Raw genomic sequence first — 25,749 nt, 5'->3', positions numbered from 1 at the left:
GAAAAAGGTACGGAAATGCAACAATGAACCCTTATGTTAGGGATTTTGAAGGCAAATTCTGTCCATGTTTGGCTGTGTGTTTGTTGCAAAGGGGGAAACAAACAAGACGCTCAATCGCAGGACGGGAGGAAATCCAATGAGGGTATTGAAGGTAGCAACTTTTTATTGGAATCGGTACCGGGAACAGGACTTTAAACGGTTTGATTATGAAAAGAGCAAGCTTTAGCGGGTGACACGGAGCAATAAAAATGGTTGAGCATTAAACTGCAATTAGCGTGGATTTGAGAACGAAGGTTTAGGGGCAAACCTTTAAATTTTAAAAGGAAACCTTTATTTTTTGGAGAATAACCGTACCGTTTAACGCTCTTTTAGCTGCGTGGATGTGTTTTGTTTTGAGTTTTTTGTTTTATCATTACTTTATTATAATGCAAATTTTGCTTTGCCCTCTTATGCTCTGTGTACTGTCTTATATCAACCCTGAAATACTGAGCAAAATTGAGCTTTTCGGCGATGGCAACACGCAGCAAATAGCGCCACCACCACGACCATCAAGCGGAGCGAAGTGGGTTGGCGTACGTGCCTTTACCACACGCAAGCATTTTTTTTTGTGATGGGGGGATTTTATTTTCCGTTCCCCATCCATTTCGCATAGTGGCTCGATCTTTAAGCCTGTCTGTGGCTGTGTGTGTGTTTGTATGTAAAGTTATGCGGCTTAGGTTTTTTTGAAGGGGGGGGGGGGGGGGGGGGGAGGTGTAGGATATGTGTTGCGTGTTGAGTTGGCATAAAGAAAAGAGGAAAAGCAGTGGGTGAGAATTAAAAAAAAAAAACAATATCCTTCGATGCTTGGAACACGGGAAGTCCTTCTTGTGTAGAGAGGTAGAGTGTGTGGAAAGTATGGCCCACACACACACACACACACCCCAACCTGATAGTACGAAGACAGGGAGTGTGATTTTGTTCACCAATCGCGCTCACACGCACTTGTCTCTGTCTCTCTTTCTCCCGAAGAAAGAGTAAAAAGACTCAGCGCCTACTACTACGGCCACTTACAGCGCCAACTCTTCGCCTACTATCGTTGCGAGCGAAACACTGACACGATGGGGGTGGTGTGGGAAGCATTCCCCCCCTGCCCCTGGTGAAGCTTTTATACAATTTTCTCCGTTGCGTCGTGGTGCAGACAGGTCGAGAAAAGCACAGTCCCCCAGCGGCACACATCGATACGTGCTTATCCTCGTTGTGTCCTTTCCGGCTGTAAGTGTGCGCAGTAAGTGTCCCGAACGACTCCTGCTTTTTTGCATTGTAAGATTTGATACACACGATTTGATAACGTTTCCGGAGAGCTACAATTCGCTTGCGAAAACGAATTCGTGCGGCCCTCAGCCCCTAAAAAGGCATGGTGTTTGCCATGGTGATGGTGTGAGAAGCGCTGCCAATGAGCTTCTCTCTCGCTTTAAGTGCGCCGTATGATCCGCATTTAACGCCAACTGCCACCGCCAACAGTTGTGTTCCCGAGTGTGCGTATGTGTGTGTGTGGGTATGGGGCGGGTGATAACAAATCATTAACATATGCTCGCGGTAGCACGCACCCAACGTACACATCGCGCGCGCTCACATGTTCACGCACGGACCCTTAGCTCGAACGCGTGTGCTCGGTGTGTGTGTGTGCGTGATAAAACGGGTTCAAATGTTGTGCTTTGAAAGAGCAAGAGAGAGAGAGAGAGAGAAAAGAAATGCAAGAATTTCCATCCATTACCACCTCATTCTCGTCTCAGTTTCCCACTCCTCGGCAGCCCTCGGGAGTGTTTGTGATTTGTTTGCTCCTCGTTCTTCTTCTACTGTAGCGGTGTGGCTGTCGTTACGGTTCTCTTCTCCGATTCTCCGCGTCTTTTCGGGTGCGTCTTCGACCTGGCCAGGCCAGCTGTTTCCCGTCGCTACCCTTGTGCCGGTCGTTCTCGGTGGCGAAGAGCGAAGAAGCCTAAGAATGATTGAACTTTAGCACCAGAACAGACGTGCCAGAGCACGACAAACGCCGTGTATATCGGTATTTAAACAAAGAAAGAGAGAGGGAGAGAGCGAGAGAGAGGTAAAGAGAGAGGTGGGTAAATGGAATGTAGAATAGGCAACAAAATTGAACCAAAATACAGATAAACACATTAGCCGTTAGTACCAACGTGCTCTGGTTGCTGCCGGTTGCATGGGAGGATTCCACCACCGTGGTGGAAATTCGCACTACATTTGCATGCTGCACACTTACCCACACGCGTGAAGCTGTCAAAGCAAGTGTGTCGGCCCCCGTCCGGCGGCGAGTTATCGTTTTCGTTTCGCTTTGCCACGAGCAAGCAACGAGTTTCCCCCGTGATTTTCCGCTTGCTGCGCGTACGCGTAGCTTAATTTCCGCGAGCGCTAAACGCGCACGGGCTGGGCAACCCAACCTACCGCCCTACCCCTTCCCCCCTCCGCTCCCCGCACGATGAGAGTGAACCCCCGATCCATCCATCCATCATCACCCGCTCACGATCCTCAGCGTCATCATCATCATCATCATCAGCGTCGTCGTCGTCGTCATCAACCATCTTCACGGGTTGCTCGCGCTGCCGATACGCGAGACCTTCGACTGAACCCGGGGGGGGGGGGGGGGGGGGGGGCATGGCTTAGAGCGGGGTTGGAGGCATTTTTTTCCCCTTGAGTTTTAAATATTGTTCGCTCGGTGCTGCCCCCGTGCGTTCGTGGGTAGAACGAGGGCTGTAATGGAGGGGGTAGAAATCGGTTTGCAAATGCACACACAACCGTGTTGCACTGCTGCGTTGCGAGTTGTTTTACTTCTTTTTTTTTTTTTTTGGTTTCCCTTCACGTTGCACACAGGGTGTGAGATAAACGGCACGGCACACGGTTGTGTGTGTGTGTGTGTGTGTCTGGTTGGGGATGGTTTTATTGTGTCTTGGCTATTTTTTTTATTTCCTCTTTCGGTAGGACCACAGTGGCCGCGCTTTGTTTAGTAGCCTGTCTGCGTGTGTGTGTGTATGTGTGTGTATCTCTGTGTGCACTGATGAGAGGGGATGACGGTAAATTGATACCGAACGACCCCCACGGTGGTGGTGCGCTGCGCTCCCCTAAGCATATTTTGCACCAGCACGGAGGGGTGAAAACAGCAACAACAAGAGAGCGAGAGGAAAAAAAACACCAGCATATCGACACTGTAAAGAGGAGCACACGAAAGAGGACAACAGGCGGAAAAAGAAAACAGCAAATCCCATCAATCGCTGCCCTGCTACGATAAATGCTTTTCCTCTCTCCGTCACTACGCCCGTCCGGCAAAATGAGTGTATTTTTTGAGTTATTTGAGTGACGCTGTCGAAATACAGTGTCTCTTCGACCAATGAGTTACACCCTCGCGCGAGCCCTCCCCCTCCCCACCCGTAACGCACGGTGCGCTCTGCAGTTCTCAATGTGTTTGTGTTCTTTCGAGCCATGCTACCAACACATCAAAAGCTTCTTGTTTTTCGCTTTCTTTCATGCACTTATTCTAAAACTAAACACAAACACTGTCATTTTTTATTACATTAAACACTTTATTGAAACATAAAGTACACACTAAAGTACACATGTAGAATCCAATGACGTCATACCGGGTCGAGCCAGGCTGCGGGAAACTTGTCGACAATCTGCGTTGCCTCTGTTCATCAAATTCTTACTTGTCGATGCATGCACTGCATGTGCGTCTGTGCACACTGTTTATTCACTGCACACTTCACCAAAACACACCGGCGCACGAGACTTATAACGAAATGCGCATCAATGCACAAACACTGCGCGCGGGACTTTGAACAAAACACGCACAACCATCTCCGGCAAAGCGTCGCGCTGTACTGGTGGTGTTGTACGCGTAGGAGGGGGGGGACATACGGAGCGATGGTTCGATGCTGTAGTGTAAGCGAGACAACACGATGTGACGAGCAGATCCAAGTTGGTGAGCTCGCTGAAAGAAGACACACACACATTCACAGACGGCTCGTCAAAGCACGGTATTTGTATTGGTGTTAGTGAAGCGCGCGTGTAAAACAGAATGCGAACTCTCATCGCAGCGCGTTTCTCCGTGCTTCCTCAAGCTTCCTCATACCCCTCGGCCTGAATCACTCAAAATTTGGGGTCTCATTGTTTGCGTGGCGGCCATCGGGTGAGCTAGCCGCACCGCTCACAGCTCAGCACTACGCATAGTGAGCAGAGCGCACAGAGTGCTGCCTCCGCTCGAGACACAATTTCATTGGATTACGGTGCGGTGAGAAGAAACGAGGAGCAGAGCAGCAAGGAAGCGCCGGAAGGAGCGAGACGTGGTGAACGATATCGGTTTTTTTTTTTACATAATAAAGAAACAAAAGAATCGACTACGATCGACTCTCGTCTCTCCCGTACACCCGCCGGCACACTCATCCTGCTGTAGCCATTTTGCTCCAATCGTACTCACAAAAAAACGCTCACACTGCTTCTCACTTACTCTGTCGCTCTCTCTCTCTCTCTCACTCGCTTTTAGCGTACGGCACCCGCACAGCTGATTCCGAAAATCCGCTTCCTTCACGAGCAGTGCACATGTGTGTGCGTTCATATACGTACACGATAGCCCCTATCCGTACACGGATTGGCGCGTGAGTGACCGGCCCCGTTTTTGCTTCCGTACACGCGCGCTGTACACACACTGTAAACGGTGTAGACCCGTCCGGCAAAATGAGTGTATTTTTTGAGTTATTTGAGTGACGCTGTCGAAATACAGTGTCTCTTCGACCAATGAGTTACACCCTCGCGCGAGCCCTCCCCCTCCCCACCCGTAACGCACGGTGCGCTCTGCAGTTCTCAATGTGTTTGTGTTCTTTCGAGCCATGCTACCAACACATCAAAAGCTTCTTGTTTTTCGCTTTCTTTCATGCACTTATTCTAAAACTAAACACAAACACTGTCATTTTTTATTACATTAAACACTTTATTGAAACATAAAGTACACACTAAAGTACACATGTAGAATCCAATGACGTCATACCGGGTCGAGCCAGGCTGCGGGAAACTTGTCGACAATCTGCGTTGCCTCTGTTCATCAAATTCTTACTTGTCGATGCATGCACTGCATGTGCGTCTGTGCACACTGTTTATTCACTGCACACTTCACCAAAACACACCGGCGCACGAGACTTATAACGAAATGCGCATCAATGCACAAACACTGCGCGCGGGACTTTGAACAAAACACGCACAACCATCTCCGGCAAAGCGTCGCGCTGTACTGGTGGTGTTGTACGCGTAGGAGGGGGGGGACATACGGAGCGATGGTTCGATGCTGTAGTGTAAGCGAGACAACACGATGTGACGAGCAGATCCAAGTTGGTGAGCTCGCTGAAAGAAGACACACACACATTCACAGACGGCTCGTCAAAGCACGGTATTTGTATTGGTGTTAGTGAAGCGCGCGTGTAAAACAGAATGCGAACTCTCATCGCAGCGCGTTTCTCCGTGCTTCCTCAAGCTTCCTCATACCCCTCGGCCTGAATCACTCAAAATTTGGGGTCTCATTGTTTGCGTGGCGGCCATCGGGTGAGCTAGCCGCACCGCTCACAGCTCAGCACTACGCATAGTGAGCAGAGCGCACAGAGTGCTGCCTCCGCTCGAGACACAATTTCATTGGATTACGGTGCGGTGAGAAGAAACGAGGAGCAGAGCAGCAAGGAAGCGCCGGAAGGAGCGAGACGTGGTGAACGATATCGGTTTTTTTTTTTACATAATAAAGAAACAAAAGAATCGACTACGATCGACTCTCGTCTCTCCCGTACACCCGCCGGCACACTCATCCTGCTGTAGCCATTTTGCTCCAATCGTACTCACAAAAAAACGCTCACACTGCTTCTCACTTACTCTGTCGCTCTCTCTCTCTCTCTCACTCGCTTTTAGCGTACGGCACCCGCACAGCTGATTCCGAAAATCCGCTTCCTTCACGAGCAGTGCACATGTGTGTGCGTTCATATACGTACACGATAGCCCCTATCCGTACACGGATTGGCGCGTGAGTGACCGGCCCCGTTTTTGCTTCCGTACACGCGCGCTGTACACACACTGTAAACGGTGTAGACCCGTCCGGCAAAATGAGTGTATTTTTTGAGTTATTTGAGTGACGCTGTCGAAATACATGTATTTCGACAGCGTCACTCAAATAACTCAAAAAATACACTCATTTTGCCGGACGGGTCTACACCGTTTACAGTGTGTGTACAGCGCGCGTGTACGGAAGCAAAAACGGGGCCGGTCACTCACGCGCCAATCCGTGTACGGATAGGGGCTATCGTGTACGTATATGAACGCACACACATGTGCACTGCTCGTGAAGGAAGCGGATTTTCGGAATCAGCTGTGCGGGTGCCGTACGCTAAAAGCGAGTGAGAGAGAGAGAGAGAGCGACAGAGTAAGTGAGAAGCAGTGTGAGCGTTTTTTTGTGAGTACGATTGGAGCAAAATGGCTACAGCAGGATGAGTGTGCCGGCGGGTGTACGGGAGAGACGAGAGTCGATCGTAGTCGATTCTTTTGTTTCTTTATTATGTAAAAAAAAAAACCGATATCGTTCACCACGTCTCGCTCCTTCCGGCGCTTCCTTGCTGCTCTGCTCCTCGTTTCTTCTCACCGCACCGTAATCCAATGAAATTGTGTCTCGAGCGGAGGCAGCACTCTGTGCGCTCTGCTCACTATGCGTAGTGCTGAGCTGTGAGCGGTGCGGCTAGCTCACCCGATGGCCGCCACGCAAACAATGAGACCCCAAATTTTGAGTGATTCAGGCCGAGGGGTATGAGGAAGCTTGAGGAAGCACGGAGAAACGCGCTGCGATGAGAGTTCGCATTCTGTTTTACACGCGCGCTTCACTAACACCAATACAAATACCGTGCTTTGACGAGCCGTCTGTGAATGTGTGTGTGTCTTCTTTCAGCGAGCTCACCAACTTGGATCTGCTCGTCACATCGTGTTGTCTCGCTTACACTACAGCATCGAACCATCGCTCCGTATGTCCCCCCCCTCCTACGCGTACAACACCACCAGTACAGCGCGACGCTTTGCCGGAGATGGTTGTGCGTGTTTTGTTCAAAGTCCCGCGCGCAGTGTTTGTGCATTGATGCGCATTTCGTTATAAGTCTCGTGCGCCGGTGTGTTTTGGTGAAGTGTGCAGTGAATAAACAGTGTGCACAGACGCACATGCAGTGCATGCATCGACAAGTAAGAATTTGATGAACAGAGGCAACGCAGATTGTCGACAAGTTTCCCGCAGCCTGGCTCGACCCGGTATGACGTCATTGGATTCTACATGTGTACTTTAGTGTGTACTTTATGTTTCAATAAAGTGTTTAATGTAATAAAAAATGACAGTGTTTGTGTTTAGTTTTAGAATAAGTGCATGAAAGAAAGCGAAAAACAAGAAGCTTTTGATGTGTTGGTAGCATGGCTCGAAAGAACACAAACACATTGAGAACTGCAGAGCGCACCGTGCGTTACGGGTGGGGAGGGGGAGGGCTCGCGCGAGGGTGTAACTCATTGGTCGAAGAGACACTGTATTTCGACAGCGTCACTCAAATAACTCAAAAAATACACTCATTTTGCCGGACGGGGCGCGACACCAATCGGGTCACTCACGAGTGTGTGCTCGCGCGCGCGCGCGCTCTCTCTCTCTCTCTCTCTCGCTTTGGCGCTGGAGCACGGGCAGGCACACGGCGCGAGCTTGCAGCCGCGCTTCACACAGAGGCCCGAGCGGTGGCGCGCACACACACGGTGCGGTCCGTCGTCTGGTGCTGCTCGCAAACGGTGCGTTCCCGGTCGCTCGGGGACACTCGCTTCATTTTCGTTCCGGCGTTCGAGCGTGCAGCACACGCGTGGTCGCATGCAGTATCACCCAGGATTGCACGGTCGTTCAGCAAGACATACAGTGGAGAGAGATAGTGTTAAACACCGCTTGATGTACAACACAAGACATTAAATAATAGTGCCAGTGAACGGTGCAGTGTGTGTGTGTGTGGTCGATAAAAGAAGAAAAAAAAGAATAATCCTTACGGACGGAAAGCGAGCGCGAAAGGTGTTCCATCAATTAATTATCCTTCCCGTCGCAGTGAAGTGAACGCAGTCTGCCAAAATCAAAAATAAAGGAATAAGATGGTGTGAAACAGCACAGAAACCAGATCAGTGGCAGCGTAACATAAAGATAAACATAGTTCGTTGGAGGGCACCGACGACTTAAAGTTGCTGTAGTGCGGGGTGAACTCGAACCAAGAAGGAACAACGGTCGCGTGTCAATTTGGTGTCGCTCTTACACTTCCCCGCTCGTACGCTCGTTCGCACGTGCCAACGAAACCAGTAAGTGCGATTGGTGTGCTAGTGTACTCTTTACTTCGTACAGTGGCCAGCCCAAGCACGGTGTTGTCCTAGGAGCTTCCTAACGGCCAACAGTAGAGCCACCATTCCAACAAAGTCGTGTGTGTGTGTGTGTGCGTTTGGAGTGACTTTTAAAGTAGCTCCGTCCCTTCCAGTGCGGCCTGCACCTACTTTGCGCGGGGCAAGGTCGTCGACGGCATTTCGATCGACGGCGACAGAAACGAGTTTTCCGCTACCTGTGGTTACGCGTGCCTGTAGTGTGCTTTGTGTGTGTGTGTGTGCGTTCCTAAAAAAAGTGCAACGTGCAGCAAATTGCCCGAGCCTGCCCGAGCACAACCCGCTGCGAGAAAAGAAAGGCCAAGAAAGAAAGCCCACGTGTGTAACGCTGCGTAACGTCGTCACCCCTAGTAACACATCGCGCTCGCGCTCCTAAGTAACGCAGTGTAGTGTTTCGCCGTTGTGCGCGTGCATCGGAAAGTGAGTGTGAATTTAGAGCGTGAACTAGATAACGAGTGCGTAACGTGTGTTCGTGTGTCTTTGTGCAGCAACAAAAAAAAAAAGGAAAAGGAAAAAAGAAAGCGAAATCTGCATTTTCCACTCCTCGCAACACTGTGGTGACAATCGGTGCTCTCATTCACCGTGTGTGTGTCTGTGTGCAAGTGTGTGTGTGACAATTGTTAGTGAACGTAGCACAAACCTTACAGTGCTGTCAAAGCGGCTCCCTTTGGAGTTGGAGTGTGTACCCCCGGTCTGTTCGTTCGTTTCGTGCGCTCCTCTGATCTCACCATGACCCTGCCAACGAACAGTACGTCCACCGTGGCCGAGGACGACTCGGACATGTTTGGGCCGCCCCACTCGTCGCCGCCGATCCGCCGCAACCGGCCGAAGGTGCCGATGATCTCGCCCCAGCTGAAGCAGCGCGAGGTGCGCAAGCGGATACTGCAGCTGTGCGTGCACAAGCTGGAGCGCATCAAGGACTCGGAGCGCAATCTGCGCCGCTCGGTGTGCATCAACAACACCTACTCGCGCCTCACCGACGACATACGGCGCGAGAAGCAGCACAAGCTGCTGATGCTCTCCAATCTCGCCAAGTGAGTAATCATTGCATTTGTAGTGTTTGATGGGTTTGTTGGTGCTTTGTTGGTGTTTTTGTTTTGTTTTTGCCTTTTTAAACCACCCAAAAAAGAAAGGAAATATCGTACCGTCGTGTGTGAGTGTGTGGTCAAGTGTCCTCTCCCACTGTGTGCGTGTTGTACGGGTTGCGTGCGTACAAGGTTGTGTAGGGAAGCAAACGAAAAAAGAAGAAATAAAGTAGACATTGTGCTACTACACCTTGATACATAGTGGAGGGTGAGATAAGCAGGGGTTTGGGCGAGAGGGGGTGAAAATTACGTGCACGCACGACCGCTGTGTGATGAGTAAAAAAGTTTGTGCGTACATAAGTACGCATGCAAAGCGAGCGAGCGAGAGAGAGAGAGTGGTCCAGAAAGAGAGGGTGATAGTAAGGAAGGGAGAAACCCAAAAGGCGACAGTGAGCAAGCATAACGGTTTTATGCCAGTGCGTGAGACGGAGCGAGAGAGAGAGCGAGAGAGAGACAGAACGGAGAGTGAATTAAAAGTGTTTTGGAGGAGAGCAATTCGTTGGGAGAATTTTCATGCTCTCGAGCGTGTGTGTGCATGTGTGTGTGTGAGGTGGTTTGTGGTCCATTTAAAAGAAAAGCACGATATTGTTTATTACCACCGCAACAGACCGCGGCGGCGCCTCCATTTTCGGCGGTCCGAGGATGCAAGCGACGAGCCCCAAATGATGGAACAGTTTATGTTGAAAAAAAAAAGATTCGAGTCCACCACTCGCGTGTGTGTGTGTGTTTGATCGGTTAGCTTCCTTGTCACAGGGATTTATGTTGGCGTTGGGGCTTTTTTGGTGTTAAACATTCAACCAAGCACAACCAACTCCGACCGTCTCCCGGAAAGTACCGTGGAAAACCCACTCACAAGACGCGCGTATGGTGGTTTCTGTTCGCCATGCTCTTATTGACATGCTGCCGCTTGCAATCGGCAATCGTGCCGTGCTCTGTACCAGAAACAAACAAAAACCGTTTGCTAAAAAATCACTCGTTGGCTAATTTTAGACCAGATTTCCCTACACACGCCCCAATGACACCTAACGCAGGGACACTCAGCGGGCGGAGGGGCGATTGATGACGTCGCGCGTACAGTGGTGACGTATTTTGAGTGTGCTATTTGGGGTAAGATTAGAAATCACGCACAAGGTGGTGTGCCCGTCGTACATCGCCAACCGAATACACCACAAACAACGCGTCATGGTGATATGGTAGTGGTAGTAGTAGTGAGCTTACAATAAGTGTACACCATCAATCGGCATTCCGAGCTATCGGCAACTCACATCGGCACACACACACACATACACGCTGTGTACCTTTTCCGCACTCTTTGCCTGAGGGGTGGTTCTACCCATCGTCTGCCAAACCAACACACACACACACACACACATACACAGAGAGGAATATGAACTCGTTTCCACCTTATCTTATTCGCGTAGTAGGCGCCGCCGATGCCGTCGTTTCAGTGACGTCACCGATTGACATTAGCGTACAACGTCACACGCGGGGTTGGGGTTTTGTTTGCAGAGCTTCAACACCCCTTTTGTGGAGGGGTTTTTTTATCACAACAACAACAGCAGCAGGGGTTTTCCTCGCAATTCTATTTCTGGTCATGTATGGGGTTTTTTCTTTCTACGTCAGCTGCGTTTGGTTGGGCTTTGCTTACGTCGTTTCGCTCGTAGAGAGTTCAATCTAATTTTTCTGTTTTTTTTTCTTCTCTTCCCGCCCCTCCCCCTCCTACCCGCAGATCCACCGACAGCAGCAGAAAGCAGCTCGACGAGGACGACGTGTCGTCGGAGGACTGCATCAACAACAACAACAACATTACCAATGCCAACAACAACAACAACAACAACAGCAGCAGCAACAACAACACCAATGGCAGCCATCTGCATCATCACCACCATCACCATCACCACCACCATCACCATCGCCACCATCACGACGAGCTCGGCGAGTTCGTGCACAACAATGAAAACATGAACAACAACTGCCAGCTGCAGCACAACCACAACCTCGCCTCGCAGCACCACCACAACCACCTCAGCCACCACCAGCACCTGCAGGCCCTGCACCAGCGGTTGGCCCAGTCGCCAATCATGTCCAATGGTTCCACCACCACCACCGCCGCCGCCGCCGCGCCGGAATCGAACGGCGGTTCGGACAGCGCGGCCGACCGGCCACCGTCCAGCCCGGTCAGCCAGCGCAAGCCGGCGGCCGCCTCGTCGGTCGAGGCCGATCTCGAGACGCTCGACCGGGAGCTGTGCGCGCTGGACGCGGCCATGCCGCTGGTCGACCCGGAGATCACGCAGGGCGCGGAGCAGCTCGAGCAGGCGATGGTGTCGCGCAAGCGCAAGTTCGCCTCGATCGACGACGACGACAGCGACCGGCTGGTGCGGGAAGCCCTGTCCCAGATCTACTTCCCGAGCGCCGGCCGGCTGCTGACCGGCATCGACGACTGTCCGCCGGCGACCGAGGAGCGCCGGGTGGAGGACGAGCAGCAGCAGCAGCGCACCAACGCTGGCGACGCTGCAGCAGTGGCCGCCGCCGACTGTATCTCACCGAAACGACCAAAGATTGGCGACCTGCTCGAGCAGCACCAAAGTCAGCAGCAGCAGCAGCAGTTGCACTCCTTCTCCCACCCGTTCCTGCACCCGTTCCATCCGCTGCCGGATCTGGCCGGGTTCGACTACCAGGTGCACCATCACCACCAGAAGGAGTTCGAGGTGATCATGGACGCGCTCCGGCTGGGCGTCAGCAATGGCGGGGCGATGGCGGCGGCGGCCGTCGTCGCCGCGACGTCGGCGGCTGGGGCGGCGGCGGCCGCAGCGGCAGCGGCAGCGGCGGCCGCGGCCGCCACCGGCAACGCAACCGGCACGGCGATGATGGGCTGCTGCGGTGTTGTGGCCGGCAGTGCCGCCGGCAGTGGGAACGGCCCGTCCGCCAGCGTCGGCCCCGCCTCCTGCCAGGGGACGGTAGTGGGCGGTGGCGGGGTCGGCGTCGGAGCGGGCGGTGCCGTCGATTCCTGCGGCCAGGCGGCCATGCTGATGGGCGGCCCGGACGGCGGGGCCAGCGTGTTCCACAATCTCGTCGTTACGTCGCTGGAAACTTGAAAGTAGGCCACCATCGGCCGTGAAGTCGGCGGCGTCGTCGTCGCCGTGGATGCTCTGGTTGCCTATGTGTGTGTGTGTGTGAGGGCTTACTTCAGTGGTTAGTGGTGTGGCCACTATCGTCCTCTCACCTTCTCACACTCCCGTCTACTCCATTCAGCGCGATAAACACGCGAACGTAATTCTTAATTTATTTACCCTCCCCCAAAACTGCGCGCACGCTCTCTCTCTCTCTGTCTCTCTCTCGGAACGGGAAATTGATTTCACTTTTGCGCTTCCCCTCACTTCCTCCTCCAGCTGCTAGGTAGCGCAATGATAAGCGCCAAGAGGAGGTGACGCGCGCAAAAGATGGAAAGAAGGATAGACAGACAGCGTGGTTGCGGCAGTGGGCAGACTACGAAACAAAGCAAAAAAGTAAGGAGAGTTTAGTGGCCACCGTAATGGTACCCACACATACACACACACACATACCCAGGCACGAAGCGACGGCGACCGTCGCTTATTAGACCAATTTTTATTATTATTAATATTATTATTATAAATATTATTATTATTATTATTATTATTATTATTATTATTATTATTATTATTATTATTGTTTAGCGCCAAGTTTAGCAAAGTTTTTTTGTTTTGTTTAGGAAAGCCCCCCCCCCTTTTTTAAACCATTTAATTAGCTTCCTACCACCAAAACGATCATTCATGACCGCATCCTCTCCTTTTCCTCCTACTCGACCGTTCTTCATGGCCTAGAGAGAGAGAGAGAGATAGGGAGAAAGAGCGTACAAAACGAAAGCTTTCTTGCCAGGGCAGGAAGGCTTTGTTGGGACTAGCTTTGTTTGAAATTGTATTTATGCGCTGTCTGATTTTTGTCCTAATTTTAGTATGAATTCGATTTCATTCAACAATCTCCTCCACTTTATCACCTTCAAAGTCCTCCCCCCCCCCCACTGTAAAAAATTCCCGGGTTTGCTGTGACAAACAAACCGAAAACACACACAGCTTGTGAAGCCTATCATCCACACGAGGATGTGTGTTTACGCGGCGTTGGATTCGCGTAAGCTTTAGGGCGCAAAAAACGACGGCTACTAATGCGCAGCAATGTGTTGTGACGTGTGCAATCGCAGTAGGCAACAGAAACACACAAACACACACACACACACTACTTTAACGCGTGTGTTGCTGTTGATCTCTCTCATGCAAAACAGCAGGCAATCAAATTATGTGCAAATATTTACTAATGTGCAAACAAAGAGACACAGCACAGCAAGGAGCTCCCAAGTAAAAAAAAGGGCTCCAACAAGCTCTGGTAGAAGTTTTCTGACCCGATTTTTCGCTCCTCCGCCACTTCACGGATGCCTCCTCTCCTCCTAGTCCATTACGCCTCTTCCCAAACACACACACACACACACACACACACAGTGGAACACACAGTGCTGGAATTCGTTTCCGGCAGATCTTCTTCATAAAGGCCGTCCACAAACGGCCAGCCAAGACTAAAGCAGCCGCACATGTTTCCCCTTCCATGGCTGTTTCTTTCCCTTACCTTCCCCCTCCCTTTTTTTTTTGAGATCGTCTAACGGTCATCACGCAACAACGGCTTGGCGGCGCGCGCGCGCTCAGGTGCCGCGCGCTGTGCACTGGTAGGTGGTATGAGGCCAAAGTGAGACATAAAATAAGTGAAAGTGGCACCTCGGTGAACGCTGGTACGGCGGTGGTGGTAGACACACACACACACCCATAGACACAGCAGAGCAGAAGTAAGGAAAAGGAAAAACTCAGATTTAAATCGCACACTCGCAGCGCTCGGGCCGACCGTGGCTGCGATTATTATGCGCTGCGACGGTGTGTGTGTGCCCATGATGCCTGCCAATGTGTTGCTTGCTGAGTGGCTGTGGTGGCTCCATCTGACGGGGAAACGCTTCTGGAGCCGCCGTAAGGTTACTTAGAGACTTAGAAGGCGCGCGGGGACGCTTCGAGCCGTTTCTCGCTGTATCGGTTGTGGCTAGTTGTGTGTCCACCCGCAGAAGGAGGAGCAATTACACTACTGCTCGATTTGTGTTGTTTTTTTTTCTCTTTGCGCGCACACCATACAATGTTGGTCGCTCCCCATGTACGTGCCCAGGCTTTGAAGGTGTTTTTTTTTTCTTTTCTGCAAACTTTTGCATCACCAGAAACTTCGAAAAGCTCAAACCAACAGCTACGAATGGCACGTGTTGCATGAATGGTTTCTTTTTTATCTCTCTCCCTCTGTCTCTCTTTCTCTCTCTCCTTTTATATCTCCCTTTGTCAGTCTTTTATGCTCTCTCTCTCTGTCTCTCTCCTTTTATATCTCCCTTTGTCAGTCCTTTATGCTCTCTCTCTCTCTGTCTCTGTCTCTCTCCCAAGTTGGTCAGTGATGATAGTACACCACTTCAAAGCTTACCGCTACCCTCCCCGCTTCAAATGATTCAGCGGAGCGAATCCCCTTTTCCACCAGTGGAAAACGAATTCCAACATCGGCGGGTGGCAAAGCCCCCCCCCCCCTCCCTTGCCCTAGAAAAAGAAGAAGAAGAAGAAGGAAAAAAAACGCCAAGACACGGCAGGGATGGACGCGTAACGCGAAGAAGATAATGTACCGTTTGCTGTGTGGGGCTCAGTCTGTGTCTATGTGTGTGTGTGTGTGTGTGCAATTCGTAACGTATCAAATTTTTCACCCGTTGTTTTTCCCCCTCCCCTCCAGCTCCCACCTCCCCGCAGCACCTCCCTTTAGCAGTGCAGTGCTTTCGTCCGTCCCTCGGGGTTGAGTTGAAAGTTTTCTCGCTCTTTTCCTCTGGTGGTTGTTTTTCTTTACCCACTACCCCTTTTGCCTTCAGAGACAGGAGGTGTGGAGGGAGTAGTCTATATCCCCACCCCCCCTCCCCATCCACCGTTCGTGCTGCCTTTATTTTCTTTCCAACCACTGTTTTGAGCGCACAACGCGGCAGAGCTTTTGAATGTTTTTCGATTGATTTGGTTGCTGTTGCTACTGCTGTTCCCTTTCTTCTCTCTCTCTCTCACTTTTCCCCTACTCTCCAGTTTTTTTGTTTTGTGATTTGATTTTCCATCTTATTTTCCTGTTGCTTTCGCTTTTGCCTCTTTATTCGCTATCGAGACGGGCGAACGCGGAAGGGTGGATACAAAGTTACTCCAGCCAACCAGGTGCTGGGCTGCTGTTGGGTGCATAAGTTTGTTTCAAGTTTTTTTTTTTTGCTTGCTTGGTTTCGTTTCATTTTTCAAACGGACTTTTCCGTAGCGATTTTGTGCTATTTCAGATGTGCTTTTTTCCCTTTCGTAGTTTTTTTTTGTTGCTTGTTGGTTCAAAGTAGCGCCACCGAATTGATGATGATTCCATTTGTCTCGGTTTCGGGTGTTTTTTGTTCGTATCTTATCTTCTTCCCATGTGACGATTGAATATTACTGTGGCCAAAAAAATAATAAAAAAAAAGCGTCACGATTGGAATCCGGAAGCAGTTAAAGTAGGAGATGGAGGGCAGGTAAACTGAAACCAAAACAATTACAAACCAATTGGAAGCAATGTGTGAAAGCAAGAAGAAGCAACTAAACAAAACAAAACAAAAGTTAATCAAAGAAAGTTGTGTACGTTAAGCAAGAAAAGGGTGTAAAACGTATGTAAACATGGCGTACAGAAACAAACAAACAAAGCAAAACAATTGTGCCGATGGGTGGAAAAAAAACAAAGAAAACAGAAAAAAACAGCAACAACAATATCGTTCTTAAGAATATAAACGTGAAAACGCTTATAGGCCAACTCTTACAATGCGCACTAAACTAGTTAGAGAAGAAGAGAAGAAGTAGCGTTGGTTGCAACCGAACCTACCAATGAAGGTACCAAGACAGGTGGAGAAGGAGGTGCGACATCTCACGGCAAGACCGTGACGAGTCACACACACACACACACTCTCGTTAACACTCGCGGGCAGAATGTTCCGGCTTCGGGTTTGGCACTTTTTAGCAGACAAATCGAAGCACTCTTGCATCCATACCTACACAAGCTAGATTAACGAAATATTGACCCCCCACTCCCCCGCTCCCCCCCCCCCCCCCCTCTTAATATGTAAGAAAACAGCACACACAAATAATAATGTAAAACAGAAGAAGGGGAAAAAGCATGGAAGCAGCATTGTAAAAAAAAGTCATATAGATCAAGTAGTGAAAAACAGTAGAAACTGGGAGAGGGGGGAGCACATTAATAGAGTAGAGAATCGAAACAAATGCACATGCATACACGGACACAAAGATGAAACATCAGGAACAAATACTCTCTTTATACAAGAAAAAAAAAGATAGGGAACAGGGGGAGAGGAAAAAAGCAAAAGCAAAAGCAGCAGTAAATAGTAACACAGCAGCAAGAAAAATGCATTCGCAATCGAGAAGTGGCCTCTTTCCTAACGAAACAAACATCCACGGGATCAGCACGGTGGAGAGGGTTGGGAAAGCAACAAACAAAGCTGTTACGACTAAATCGAACGGAAATCGTTTTAAAACGTGGTTCAACCGTGGTTAAACAGTCATACCAAGTACTATAAACTATGTAGGAACATGCAAAACAAACAAAAACAAAAAAAAAGGATATAGGAAAGCAAACAAACAAACCCAGAACAAAAAAGCAAAAAACGTAAGAAAGAGAGAGAATGAAAGAGAGAAAAAAGAAAATATGCAAAAGAGAAGAAAACAACAACAACAAAAAAAACATCAACAAAATTATAACGGGGAGGGAAGATAAGAAATGAAAGTAAACAAAAACTGTGATATTAGCCGTTAAGCAGAAGCAGCAAGTGACTCTTAACACTGTGCATTCTCATCGTAGCAGGCGAGATGGAAAATAAAAGTGCATACAATACAATGAAAGACACTGCTCGGCGGGGGGGGGGGGGGGGGGGGGTGGAAAGAGAAGACCGATAACCGAAAAACGAGCCGAAGAATGCAACGTTTGGCATAATGGAATAAAGGACCATAAAACGGTGTGCGTGTATCGAGCGGGTGAAGTAACGCAGTATGCAAATGTGTGTGCGGGGTCATCTCTCCCCCTCTTCACCCTCCCAAAAAAAGCAAGACAGTGTGAACACTTACTGCATAGCGTTAAATAAAAACATACAAAAAAAAATAAGAAAAAAACGTCACTTATAATATACAAAACAGAAACTGGCAAAGAAAATGTGCTGAAAATGTGAAAGAAGAGCAGATGGCGACAGTTGATAACACAACAAACGCATAATAAATAAGAAGGAAAGGGAAGGAAGGGGTAGAGAAAAAAGAAAACGGATAAAATCAAAACAAAAAATGAAAAGATACTATTAACTAAACAAGCAAACAACACGAAACACACATGAACGAAGCGGTTTGCGAGAGGGAAGCAAGTAGGTAGGACGGACGAGGAAGTGCGCGCGTGTATGAGCAAAAGCAAATTGCATTTGGGTGTAAGCAGGGTGGAGGAAAGCTAGATAAGAGCAAAACCAATCCTAATTGCGTGAGAAAAAAAAAACAAACAAACAAAAAACACACACAAATGGGAAAAGAAAATCCCTTCTAAATCGTGGCTTTCCTTCCTTGCTTCTCTCTCTCTCTGAACACCGCGCACAAGCGTCACAGACGTTTGTATTTAACCGTAGGGACGATTGTTTTTCCTCCGTTTTTTCCCCCTCCCCTTAACCCGGGAAGTAGAGCATTCATCCATAAAGTGTATAAACTCCTTTGACTTATTATTATAATGAAATAGAAGAAAATGAAAAAAAAAAAACATATTAAAAACAAAACTGGTTGTGTAATTTCATTGCTGTATTGTGTGGGTTTCGATACCAAAAAGGGGGGAAAAGTGAAAGAAAACATGTTCCACTGATTTATTAATACGCGTTCAAATCGAATCCAAATTGAGCTCAACCCAGAAGGGCGCAACGCCGAAATTAGTACGCAGTATGACGTACTACCACCAACCGACGCAAAAAGGGGAGGTTAAAACGAAAGCTTTTCGACGAAGAAATTAGCAAAACCATCTTAGGATACTGCGATGGTGCGCGGTTCGCGTCATACATTTTATTCCAGTGGGTTGTATTTTTAGCTACGCCGCCTTGGATTGGTTCGTGAAGTCGATAGAAGGAACAAACTTTGACGCTCTTCTCTTACCCACACTCTTGTTGTTTTTTTTTTCTTTTTTTTCGCTTTCGAGTCCCACGAGCTTCCTTCCCAGTGCTTACCGGAACGTTCTTTCGACTGCGTATTGCGTGGGATTTTGCGGTGCGGTTTAGAAGGAAACTCCTTATCAGGTGAACGATTTACTTCCTTCCGTATTGGAACACGAAACGCGTCAAAGGTCACGATCACGGGAAGCGGTTGGCGGGTGGGAGGCTGGATGGGTGGTGGGCTGGGTCTGTAGATGTCCATCGAAGTGGAAGGATCTATTTTCAGCGCGCTGTGTGTGGTTTTGCGCTGAAAAGTCGTCGAAAAGGGACGCGGTGAGGGTGAGTTGTGCTAAAAATAGTCGCCTGCGACAGGGTGAGTGCGCATACCGTACCCTGAAGAAGGTGTGGTGTTGTGGTTCGATTATTGGTGGTGTGTGGGTGGCCGAGGAGTTGATGGTTGCTCAAGTTTTTCTTTGCGCGCGGAGACAGGATGCGCTGGCAAAAATGGCCAACACGATAATTAAATTGTTTAACGTTCGTTCCTTTGTTCCTAACGATTAACGATTGCAGGAAGTTTGAATTGAAAATTTAGAAATGTACACATTGTTGTTGTATGGGGGGAATATGTTCACCTATATTCGACTAATGATTGACAATAACGCAAGGATTGTAGACTGATCCGAATGGGGATAGGAATACGTCCGACAGTGTATGCCACGCTAGCCATTAGTACTGGGCGTCGCCTTACATCTAAAAAACCTACAACTTCACTCTGTCATATAATTAATTCAATTTATTGTGAAAGGTAGTAGTATGATATTAAAAAAAATTAAAAAAAATTAAAACGACTCAAAAAAAAATATTAGAAACTGATTGTAAATTCTCACAGCATCCCGAAAACGGTCATTTCAAATCCAATGCTGTCAGTGACGTTCGGGCGAAAACAATCCGGTTGTATGAACCCATGGGTGCTTTCTGCATCTTGATTTGCGTTAAATTTTCCCTTTTATGAACGTGAAATTTGTTTTTACGAAAAACTGTTTTTTTTGCTTTACATTAATTCGATAAAATTGTCCCTACTGAATAAAAAAAAAAAAATTCGATAAAACGGTTGAAAAAGTCTCAAAAATGTGTTTTGTTTTTAAATCCTCGCACAACCGTAGTTTCAGTTGTTTTGAACAAAACAGCTGTGAGTTGCTGTCGAACAATGCTGTCCGGTAGTGTAAACGCCTCTTTCGATTTCAATTGCATCTCTTTCTCTCATCTCACCGGTAAAGTTTTTTCTCGCTTGCTCATACTGTTCGGTTCTGAGTGCATAGTGAGCACTTGACAGCAGTGAATTGGTCAAAATAAGACACAAAATGACAGCCGTCGTTTGTAAAATAATACTTTATCAAATTTTTAACTTAAAATTGTAAAGTAACGCATTGCTATAGGTGAGAATAATTATTCTGATTTTTTTCGCTTATTTTGAATGCGGCGCCCGAAGGGTAAAAAGGGTAGCAAACTGTTTTCGCTAAACCGCTGTGCTGGAATCCGCACACGCACACTGACAACGTAAACAACAACTCGGCAATGCCGTCAAGGAAGGACCACGTCAGTGAAAACGAACGGTGAATATTTTTTTTTGTGTGCCTGTCGCTGTTGCAGCAGTGTCGCTCACGGGTGTACCGGTGTGCGATTTTGAAGCTTGAGGTCCGTACGTGCCACAACGCGGTAAGTCCACGCCATCAGTTCACACACTCCCGGGAGCAGCAGGAACGGTAAAACGACGACGGTCTGGATTTCGATTCGATTTCAGCTCTCGTCTCATTGAACAAAACGCACCGCAGCCAGGTGGCAGCTTCTTGGCAGTATCGGAGTGGAATCGATTTACGTACGTGTGTGTGTAGGTTAGCATTTTGCCGAAGCGCTCTAACCCTGGACAAACAATTGCTGTGCGGGGCGGGGTGAAAAGAAGGTAATTTGGCCACTTTCACCCTACGCGGGTGCAAAGTTTCATTGCCGGTTTCGGCAAACCCCGCGAGCTACTGACACGTTTCCGGTTCGTTTCTTTTCGTTTGTCCCGCACCACCCCGCAGGGTAGCCATGGGTACACGTCACTGGTTGCCGTCGGATGGGAGGATGCTGCTGATCGTGCTGCCGATGGTGGTGGCCCTGTTCGCGACGCTTGCCAACAGTGCCGCCGTCATGTCGGTGGATCTCGGCAGCGAGTGGATGAAGGTCGGTGTCGTATCCCCCGGCGTCCCGATGGAGATCGCGCTGAACAAGGAGTCGAAGCGGAAAACGCCGACCACCATCGCGTTCCGGAACGGGGACCGCGTGTTTGGCGAGGACGCCCAGACGCTGGGCGTTCGGTTTCCCTCGAACAGCTTCGGCTACCTGACCGATCTGCTCGGCAAAACGGTCGACAATCCGATGGTGGATCTGTACCGGTGAGTAGAGTGGGGGAGGGGTATACCAGTGTTGGGTGGTGGGCGCTCCTGCTAATGAAGTTTGTTTGCTTGCAGCAAACGCTTCCCATACTACGACATCGTGGCCGATCCGGTCCGGCGCACGGTCGTGTTCCGGTCGGGCGAGGAACAGTACATGATCGAGGAGCTGATCGCGCAGCTGCTGCAGGTGGCAAAGAGCTACGCGGAGGACAGCACCGGCCAGCTGATTACGGAGTGTGTGCTCATTGTGCCCGGGTTTTATGGGCAGGCGGAACGGACGGCGCTGGTGGCGGCCGCCCGGCTGGCGAACCTGAAGGTGCTGCAGCTGATCAACGACTACACGGCGGTGGCGCTCAACTACGGCATCTTCCGGCGGAAGGAAATCAACGAAACGGCCCAGTACTTCCTGTTCTACGATATGGGTGCGTACAAAACGTCCGCCGCGGTCGTCAGCTACCAGCTGGTGAAGGATAAGGCGACGCGCGAAACGCACCCGGTCGTGCAGGTGCTCGGCGTCGGGTACGACCGGACGCTCGGCGGGCTGGAGATGCAGGTGCGGCTGCGTGACTACCTGGGCCGTGAGTTCAACAAGATGGGCAAGACGAAGACGGACGTGTTCACCAATCCGCGTGCGATGGCGAAGCTGTTCAAGGAGGCGGGCCGGCTGAAGAACGTGCTGAGCGCCAACACGGAACACTACGCGCAGATCGAGGGCCTGCTGGACGAGCAGGACTTCCGGCTGCTGGTGAAGCGCGAACAGTTCGAGGAGCTCTGCAAGGATCTGTACGAGCGGGTGACGGCTCCGCTCGACAAGGCGCTGGCCGTGTCCGGTTTGGCGCTGGACGTCATCAACCAGGTGGTACTGTTCGGGGGTAATACGCGCGTGCCGAAGGTGCAGGACATACTGCGCACCCACATCGGGCAGGAGCTGGCGAAGAACCTGAACGCGGACGAGGCCGCCTGCATGGGGGCGGTGTACCGGGCGGCCGATCTGGCCACCGGCTTCAAGGTGAAGAAGTTCATCACGAAGGACGCGGTCCTGTTCCCGATCCAGGTCGTGTTCGACCGGGAGGGCGAGAGCGGGGCGACGCGCCAGGTGCGCCGCACGCTTTTCGGCTCGATGAACTCGTACCCGCAGAAGAAGGTGATCACGTTCAACAAGCACACGGACGACTTTGAGTTTACCGTGCAGTACGCGGAGCTGGATGCGGTGCTGAAGGGTGACACGGAAACGCTCGGCTCGCCCGATCTGGCCCGCGTGCAGCTGAGCGAGGTGGCCAAGCGGCTGAAGGCGAGTGTGGCGGAGAATGTGGAGTCGAAGGGCATCAAGGCGCACTTCCTGCTGGACGATTCGGGCATCTTCTCGCTGGCCAACGTCGAGCTGGTGCTGGAAAAGACGGTCACCAAGGAGGAGGAGGACGAGGACGAAAGCACGTTCCAGAAGATTGGCAACACGATCAGCAAACTGTTCTCGGGCGACAGCGCGGACAAGCCGGCGGAAGAGAAACCACCGACCGAGGGCGGCGCGGAAGCGAAGGACGAGGAAGAGCCGGCCAGTGGAAAGGAGGGAAAAGAGTCGGCGGAGGAGGAGCAGCAGCAGCAGCAGGAGGAGGGCAAGAAGCAATCCGCAAAGGACAAAGAGGCTGACGGTGGAGCGAAGGACGCCAAGCCGGAAGCGGGTGAGCCGGCGGATAAAAAGGCAGCGGACGAAGGCACGGAAGCGAAGAATGCCACCGTGAAACCAAAGATTGTCACGCTCAAAGAGCCGATCCCGTCGAAGGTGGAGCTCGCGTACGTGGTGCCGCTCGACGGCGAGCTGTTCGATGCGTCGGCCAAGCGGCTGTCCGCGCTGGACGAGGTGGACAAGGCGAAGCAGCGCCGCGAGACGGCGCTGAACGCGCTGGAAAGCTACGTGATCGATGCGCAGGTGAAGCTGGACGAGCAGGAGTACGCGTCGTGCGCGACCGAGACCGAGATCGAGACGATCCGCAAACGGTGCGGCGAAATTTCCGAATGGCTGTACGAGGACGGGTCCGACGCGGATGCGGAAACGTACGAAACCAAGCTGGAGGAGCTGCGGGGCGTCGCGAACGAGGTGTACGCCCGCCACTGGGAGCACCAGGAGCGGCCGATCGCGCTGAACGCGCTGAAGCAGATGATCAACGGTTCGGAAGGGTTCCTGCGCAGCGCGCGCAACCTCACCAAGGACACCAACCCGGAAAAGGACGTGTTCACCGCGGTGGAGATTGAAACGCTCGAGAAGGCGATCCGCAGCACGATCGAGTGGCGCGATACGGAGGTGGCCGAGCAGGAGAAGCTCGCCCGCAACGCGCCGGTACGGCTGACGGTGAAGGACATTACCGATCGCATGGGTCTGCTCGACCGCGAGGTGAAGTATCTGGTGAACAAGCTGAAGCTGTGGCGCCCGAAGGTGAAACCGACACCGCCACCGAAGCCGGAAAAAACAACCGCCGGCAAGAAGGAGGGCGAGCAGAAGGAGGAAGCACCGTCCAGCGAGGAGCAGCCCGGCTCGGAACCGGTGCTGGAGCAGACACCCGAAAAGGATGCGGACGAAACGGAAGAGGGCGCCGCGATCGATCCGACCGCAACGCAGCAGGACCGTACAGGCGAGAGCGGCGATCATACGGAGCTGTAGAGACAACAGCGCAATAGGGGGAACGGGTGTAGGATTGATAGCACAATTCGGACACACTGGTTTAGCACTCATCTCACCGAAGCACCCGTCACAGCTTCATTTCAGCTCACCTTCCCATAGAGCCCATATGTATTCACAGTTTCTGAACACACAGACACACACCCAACAAACAAAAACGCAACAGAAGATAAAACTCCACACGCCTTCCCTCCGTTCCCGATCCCGAAATTTGCGCGGCAAGACAGAAGATTTGGTTGCTGTCCGCGGTACTGACTCCCTTACCCCTCTGTATTTATTTTCATTCATTAGCAAAAAGTGTGCGCCGTAGTAGAGAGCGCAGAGAAGAAATGCACCGTAGGGCTGCTCAACTATGACGACTATGAAAACCATTCCTTTGCGTTTGCTTATGACGAGGAGAGATGTGTGCGAGAGAAAGACATTTAGAAACAGGAGGATGTGAAAGGGAGTTTCTAAAATCCAAACTGGTGATTAGACCCTGGTGTAGTAGTTAATAGAGAAAAAAAAAGTTCATACCCGTAAGAGAAGGCCACGACACACAGACACTCGCGCTGATACCGGTCGAGAACTAGGAACTGACATTGCATTGAACTGAATCAAAACCGACGACGGTTTGAGCGCCTTGTAGGCAATAGGTGTAACAGTGGTTTAACGCTGCGAAAAGGAAAGAGATGTGGTCGCTTGTTTTGATTTCGTCTTTCGGTTGGTGCAATCTTTTACGGCCTACACAAAGAGGCAAACTTAGTACTACTACTACTACTACAACTACTAGCAGGAGCAGAAGGAATAGGAAAAAAACAACAGCACAGAACAGAACAGAACCCTTACATTAAGCGCACGCTGCACGCGGACGTAGGGTAGCGTGAAAACTGAACGTTAGCCGGACAATTGGTGATAAAGTATAGCGAACTTAAGGATCGTACGGTAAACGTCAAGGTGAGTGTTTTTGTTTGTTTATTTTTATCACTATTTTTTGGTGAAAGAAATTAATGCTTTTATTTTTCGATTTTAGCGTAATCTTGTTGAACGGTCTTCGTTTTTTTAAGGGCGGATGAACAACATTTAGACTTTTTCTGCTGCACTGTTTAGGAGTGGGTTGTGTGTAATGTGTTTGTGCGGTTTCCGTATCAGATGCCGTCAATATTTCATTTAGATTAGTGGAATCTGGCAACAAGGTCATTTTAAAGCGTCATCTTTAGGCTTTCGTTTCCACTAGTAGTCATTTCACTAGGGTGGAAACTATATTTTAATTGTAAGCCTCAAACGTGGTAAATTTGGTAGCAGTGTTCTGCTTCATTTGTGACATTATGGAGAAAACAGCTACCGAAAGCCATTGTATTTTAGTGGAACTTAAAGGGTGCCCATGCTCTGGCGGATCATCAAGAAGGTGTTCGAAAGCGATCCCCAGTTCGGTATGAGATGCAGGGGAGCACGGCGGACTCGATGGCTAGATCAGGTGAAGCGAGACCCGGCGTAATTCGGGTGTCTGCATGGATGGGACGCCCCAGCCAGGGATCGATCATCCTGGAGAATGATTGTAGGCTGGGCCATGTCACGCCGACGTGCTCTATTGTGAGCAGGCCAACAAGAGAGAAAGAGAGATTCTTTTGCGGAACGAACGTGTCTGAAAGGGGTTTGCTCGGTTCAAACGTGGCAATTTTGCCTTGGAAAGCGAAGAAACCCGGAGGGCCCTTCAAAATTTGAAGACATTGGAACTGGACCTTGTCGCGACGGATGAAGCTGGGACTATATAGTACCTATATAATACCAGTACTCACATACGGCTCTGAAACATGGACACTGTCCAAATCTGACGAAACCCTCCTAGCTGCGTTCGAGAGGAAGATGCTTAGAAGGATACTTGAC

General features: G+C 50.3%; 2 protein-coding genes across 3 annotated transcripts; both read left to right on the top strand.

Annotated features, from left to right (window-relative positions):
- The first annotated feature begins 7,703 nt into the window (after positions 1-7,703).
- Positions 7,704-18,411, top strand: LOC4577100 (dendritic arbor reduction protein 1). The gene is made up of 2 exons (XM_061642700.1): positions 7,704-9,476; positions 11,257-18,411. The coding sequence occupies exons 1-2, from the start codon at positions 9,172-9,174 to the stop codon at positions 12,620-12,622; spliced, it is 1,671 nt and encodes a 556-aa protein (XP_061498684.1). The 5' UTR covers positions 7,704-9,171; the 3' UTR covers positions 12,623-18,411.
- A 1,702-nt stretch (positions 18,412-20,113) lies between these two features.
- On the top strand, positions 20,114-24,818 carry LOC1281282 (hypoxia up-regulated protein 1). Of its 2 annotated transcripts, XM_061642473.1 has the most exons (4): positions 20,114-20,490; positions 20,576-20,734; positions 20,856-21,209; positions 21,285-24,818. In XM_061642473.1, exons 3-4 carry the CDS (start codon positions 20,863-20,865, stop codon positions 23,863-23,865), a joined length of 2,928 nt encoding a protein of 975 aa, XP_061498457.1. In that variant the 5' UTR covers positions 20,114-20,490; positions 20,576-20,734; positions 20,856-20,862; the 3' UTR covers positions 23,866-24,818. The 2 variants fall into 2 exon arrangements, with proteins under 2 accessions (XP_061498457.1, XP_321225.4); XM_321225.4 differs by lacking the exon at positions 20,114-20,490 and having other exon boundaries at positions 20,497-20,734.
- The last annotated feature ends 931 nt before the right edge of the window (positions 24,819-25,749 follow it).

This window comes from Anopheles gambiae, chromosome 2 (genome assembly GCF_943734735.2).
Source record: "Anopheles gambiae chromosome 2, idAnoGambNW_F1_1, whole genome shotgun sequence".
NCBI classification, from domain to species: domain Eukaryota; kingdom Metazoa; phylum Arthropoda; class Insecta; order Diptera; family Culicidae; genus Anopheles; species Anopheles gambiae.
The sequence above is the reverse complement of the archived record's forward strand: the minus strand, read 5'-3'. Positions and strand labels throughout refer to the sequence as shown.